The following is a 4,855-nucleotide window of genomic DNA, read 5'->3' as shown; positions in this document are numbered from 1 at the left end:
CAACAGAGCTGCTTCATGGAAGAAGAACCTCAGCTTAGCCTGTTAGCCTTTGCGCTAGCGCCAACGCTATATTGCCTTATATGTACTAGCTCGGCACTAGCACGACAAACTAACAAGCCTAAGATCCTCCATCCATATTTTCAGTTGCAGGCTGAGTCATTTTTGTGTTCCCCTCTCTGTCATGTGGATGGAGGACCTCAGTGATGAGAGGAAAATGTGTAACACTGAGCTAATACATATACTGTTTATATGGTGATAGCGTCGGGGCTAATCCTAAAGCTAACAGGCTAAGATGAGGTTCTTCTTCTATGAAGCAGCTCTGTTGTCCTCCATCCATATTTTCAACTACAGGCTGAGTCATTTCTACCTTCTCCCCTCTGTCAACGCTCTCTGGTTTCACTTAAAGGGGCAAWATTATGTGTTTCTAAGGCATACATTTAAATACTATGCCATAATAAAGTATCAATGTCACCTTTAGCTGTTGCTAAAATGCTGTTTTTATGTTTAAATAGAAAATAAAYTTATCCTCTCATCACTTCCTCTTCTAAATGCCTTGAAATTGGCCTCTGTTTCTTTAAGAACCTCCTTACGCTTCTGTGTGAGAAGTAGTTGGGAGCTCAGCAGACAGTTTCACTTTCAATTTCAGTTTCACCCGAGACTCTGCAGGAGTCATGGGTGGGGTATGTGGGAAGGAGGGGAGGGGCGCTCTGCTTTGAGGAAGTTCGGCTTAAAGACAGGCCCCAAGGACGTTTCTGGTCCCCACCTGTCGTTTTGCTCCTCAGCATGGCTTCCTAAAAACGTTGCAGGATTTCTCAAACATGGATGAATGAGTCAAAGCAAGGCTTTGGGCATGTTTTTTTTTTATGAGAGGATGACATTATAACATGATATAAAACTCAAAAAACTTGATTTTACATGATATTGCCCCTTTAAAAGAGTCGATCGTCAGATWTTGTCCAAGATTAACCTTCCGGGTGGATATAGCTCGCTAGCAGCCTCGCACYGATGACCTATCCACGTCATCATTTACCCAGAATTCTTTGCGTGTAAATAAATTGGCCCCGTCTTTGCAATATATTTTTTAACTTTTAGTTTAAAAATTATAAAAAACTAAACAGCCTACATTATTTTTACAGTCTTTATTTTACAGTTAAAATATATGTTTATCAAATAAAGTCTACTGTTACAACTAATCATGGATCCCTTTAAAAAAAACTACCTCAAATTTTATTCAAATTAATCTTTTATATCAAGTGACGGAGACCTCAGTCTTTAAGTTCATATATTTAAAACATCGGATTCAGAAATCAACAAACACAAAATAACTTTACAGATTTCCTCTCTTCAAGTGAACTTTTTTTTTGAAAAAAAAAATATATTTTTATAAATATATTTACCTTTGCTTGAAGAGTTTTTGATCCACTGTAGAGTACTCGAGCATATTCTTTGATATACACTGGAGCCTTCAATGATAAAATGGACAATACACTTTTAAATAAAATATTTTATCTTTGTAGCCAAATTTGATATGTTTATATTAATATGGACTGTCCTCTCTGGTTTGGGAATGAGGTGCTGCCTCAAGTGGACAAATTCAAGTATCTCTGGGTTTTGTTCATGAAAGGGGGAAGAATGTGCCAGTTTTTTTTTCTTTTTGTGCCAGTCTGTTGTAGTGAAGAGGGAGCTGATTTTGATATTTTATCTAATTGGATTTTCAGATTTTATATTGCATCAGCTGATCCRAAAGTTCCAAGGAACAAAAAGTCCACAGTTTTTAAAAGCATAGTCATCAAATATATTTTCTGGACTGGTGACTGTGTGATATTTAAATAACCTTAAATGATACCTATACCTTGTTCTTTCCCTTTAGCTCATCTGCATTTCTTGTATACCTAGCAAAGTATCTTCTTATGATCAAAGGGTCATTCAGAAATGAAAAACACAGGAAATCTAAAAGGCACTGGGAAAGCACAAGCTCCACCAAGGTCATCTGCCTTTTTCAGCAATTCAAACACAAAAAATGTTGTTTGGATCAGAAGCTAACTTCAGGAGCCTTTTCCATCACACACACACTTTTTTTTTCAAAAATTGCAGGATAGTTTTGCAAACAAAGACAGCATCAATCACAAGCTTTCATTTCAGTTCATGTTTTGAGAGGTGAATAAAATGGGAAACWTGGTCTTCTAAACAATTAATGTGCTAAGTATTCCTCTACGACACATGACTAATGAGATCTGTTTGTGTTTTGACATGATTTGAGAAACTACACACTTCATGCAAAAAAGTTGCATGTCATATATCTCAAAAACTTTATTAAATTTACACAAAAAGGAAGCTACACTTACACAATAAAAGATAAGGGTATAATAAAGCTGCTTGGTGTGATTTACCTTAAACAGCTTTTGAGAGTTCCTGATGAGGAATGCTACACCATTATTCAGTTTCTCCATGTTCTCCTGAAGATCACTTGCCATCACCTTGGATTTAAACATATAAAAAATGTGTCAAGGAAACTTAAAGATGCACTTTTATACTAAACTGWATGCATAAACAATGCACATTTTTGGGCCAGATGATATTAGCATCTATAACAGAGTTGTGCTGAGGAAACTTGAACTTATAAAATGGCTTTAACGCTTCAAGAAATTACTCACATTTTTGGGCCAGATGATGTGTGGAGCAAACATTTTTGCTAGGTTATTAGCAGACATCTTGTTGGCGTGTTGATTGCGAGCTGTGTGGTACAAAAGGTCTAGCAGCAGCTTCAACAAGCTGCGGTTGGCCGGTGGAAGCAGCATGAAAAGCAGCTGAAACGCCTCAATCTGGCGATGCTTATCTGGGTTGTTTGTCTTGTCCCCATTTTCATCAAAAAGAGTCAACTCTGAACAAAGCAGATATAAAGCAAATATTACAAGAGAGCAAATAGGGCCACAATTGGAAAATGAATTTTTGCATAAACCAACAAACACCTCCAATCTTTAGGTGAGCGAGATAATGTCTGTGCGTGAGGAGAGGCTCGGGCAGCTCTCCTAGGTACATTTTAAGCAACGAGGCTGCATCATTGGGGTGAAAGTCTCCTGTTTCTAGATCCATCTCAGCCCCAGCATTCAACATCTCCCTGAGGGCTGCCTGCCTTAAGCTGTGGCCTGGCACCCGGAACAACCCCTCCACATGCAGATCTGTGGGGAGAAAGAAACGAGAGACATGGGAAGAGAGGCGGCGTGAAAGTGGTTAGGAAAAGAGTGAAAACAAAGACACAGCAGTGAGGAAAGAAAAGAGGAGAGAAGCGAAGGAGAGAGTCAGCAGCAACAGCAAAGTGCTTTCAGATGAATTATTGACTGAAGCATTTGCTCCCAGTGTCCACTTTCAGTGAATGACATCATTTCTTTCTAGAAATAAACCATGACCTCATGCTAACTTCGAATTATTCAACAGAAAATACAAGTGTGAAAATCAAATTAGGTTATCAAATTACRTTACTATAAATARWGTTTGTGCACAATAWCGCAAATTTATCATCASGGCAATGACAGCCTGTACAAAAGGGATTTCACAAGTCATATTGTCATCGCAATATTAAGTATGGTTAGCGAATATCACAGGCTTTCCTGAACTCATGCAGCCCTAGTTTGTGGAAGAGAAGTGTTTATGGTCACATATAACAGCACAGAATACATCAATACTTACTTTTACTCAGGTATTCAATGAGCTGATAGATGTGTGCTATTCCTTCTTCAGTTAGAGGAGCCCCAAAAATTACCCCCTTTTCTGCAAGCGAGCAAAAAGTACAGCGATGCTGATTATAATTTTTAGGTGTTAATATTTTTTTCCTACTGCATGGCTGTTTAATAGGCAACACGTGCTTCACAATATAAATTAAAACACAACAAGTGGTAAGCGTGGGATATTTAAAAAATCAAGTTGTTAACGTCAGCAACTTATCTATTGAAGATGATACGCTAGACTAGTTTAAAACRATTATTAACTTTTATGACAGTTATGTGAAGCTTTCATGCAGCTAACATTTGTGCATATTGTTGTCTCAGCCCAGACCTTTCCGTTTGAGGAAGTTGAAGGAGCGCAGAAATCCGCTGGAAGTGGGAACTCTGGGCTCCGACTCTCCGGTCAGCTGGGCAAACTCGTCCCCGGGCAGATCTATCAGTCGAGTGATATTGCTAAGCACCAGATCAGTGAAGGTCTGCGGATGTTCATGTCTTAACCTCTCCACGTAGAAGTCCGGGTTAAAGACCACAGACTGGTTTCCATTTGGCTTTTCATGACTGAAAAACACATTGCATTTACTCTGCCTGTGTGAGACAAAAACAAAGACGCCGCAGGGTAAACAACGATAAACCTTCATAACTGATTCAAAAACGAGTATGTAGCAAGTCTATCTATATTTTGTGTTTTGGTTTTAATTTACTTTTTATTACTTCTAAATGATATGGACTACTTTTTATCTGAAATAAATATAATCTATATTATTTACCCCGGAAAAGGTGCAGTAAATGAATGCTAGCTTAACTTAGCGACACTGCGAAAAGCTAACAACTATTCAACACACAATAATAAACAGTGATAAAAAGCATTGTATTTAACTATATCATAAACGTACACTAAATAAAGCATCATTGTCAGCTGTTTAGTTGGCCACACATTTAATAAAAATTGGTACCATTTATCCAATTTGCGATTGTTTTCGGRTTCGTTTTTCGTCGCCATCTTCGTTTTGAATCTTCCGCTATTTTACCATAGCCCCGCCTACAAAATACGTCAGCTACGTAACGACCGTTAAACCCAAACATCAATCAGCGCAGTTTTGTTTGAACTTTTGTAAAATAGGTCTATATTTCTC

The 4,855-nt window shown here is 38.0% G+C and overlaps 1 protein-coding gene across 2 annotated transcripts in view; it reads right to left on the bottom strand.

Annotated features, from left to right (window-relative positions):
* Positions 1-4,855, bottom strand: part of arhgap19 (Rho GTPase activating protein 19) — a 6,917-nt gene extending 2,062 nt beyond the window's left edge. The window contains exons 1-7 of one of the 2 annotated variants that reach the window (XM_014021850.1): positions 4,676-4,855; positions 4,054-4,307; positions 3,688-3,768; positions 2,970-3,179; positions 2,655-2,881; positions 2,391-2,477; positions 1,398-1,463 (exon numbers count right to left, since the gene is read on the bottom strand). In XM_014021850.1, the coding sequence (XP_013877304.1) occupies positions 1,398-1,463; positions 2,391-2,477; positions 2,655-2,881; positions 2,970-3,179; positions 3,688-3,768; positions 4,054-4,307; positions 4,676-4,722 (972 nt within the window). In that variant the 5' untranslated portion in view covers positions 4,723-4,855. Of the gene's footprint in view, positions 1-1,397; positions 1,464-2,390; positions 2,478-2,654; positions 2,882-2,969; positions 3,180-3,687; positions 3,769-4,053; positions 4,376-4,675 lie in introns of those variants that run through there. The other variant, XM_014021779.1, reaches the window with a different exon arrangement.

Source organism: Austrofundulus limnaeus, unplaced genomic scaffold (assembly GCF_001266775.1).
Source record: "Austrofundulus limnaeus strain Quisiro unplaced genomic scaffold, Austrofundulus_limnaeus-1.0 Scaffold0, whole genome shotgun sequence".
Lineage (NCBI taxonomy): Eukaryota > Metazoa > Chordata > Actinopteri > Cyprinodontiformes > Rivulidae > Austrofundulus > Austrofundulus limnaeus.
This window is presented reverse-complemented; position numbering and strand designations above follow the sequence as displayed.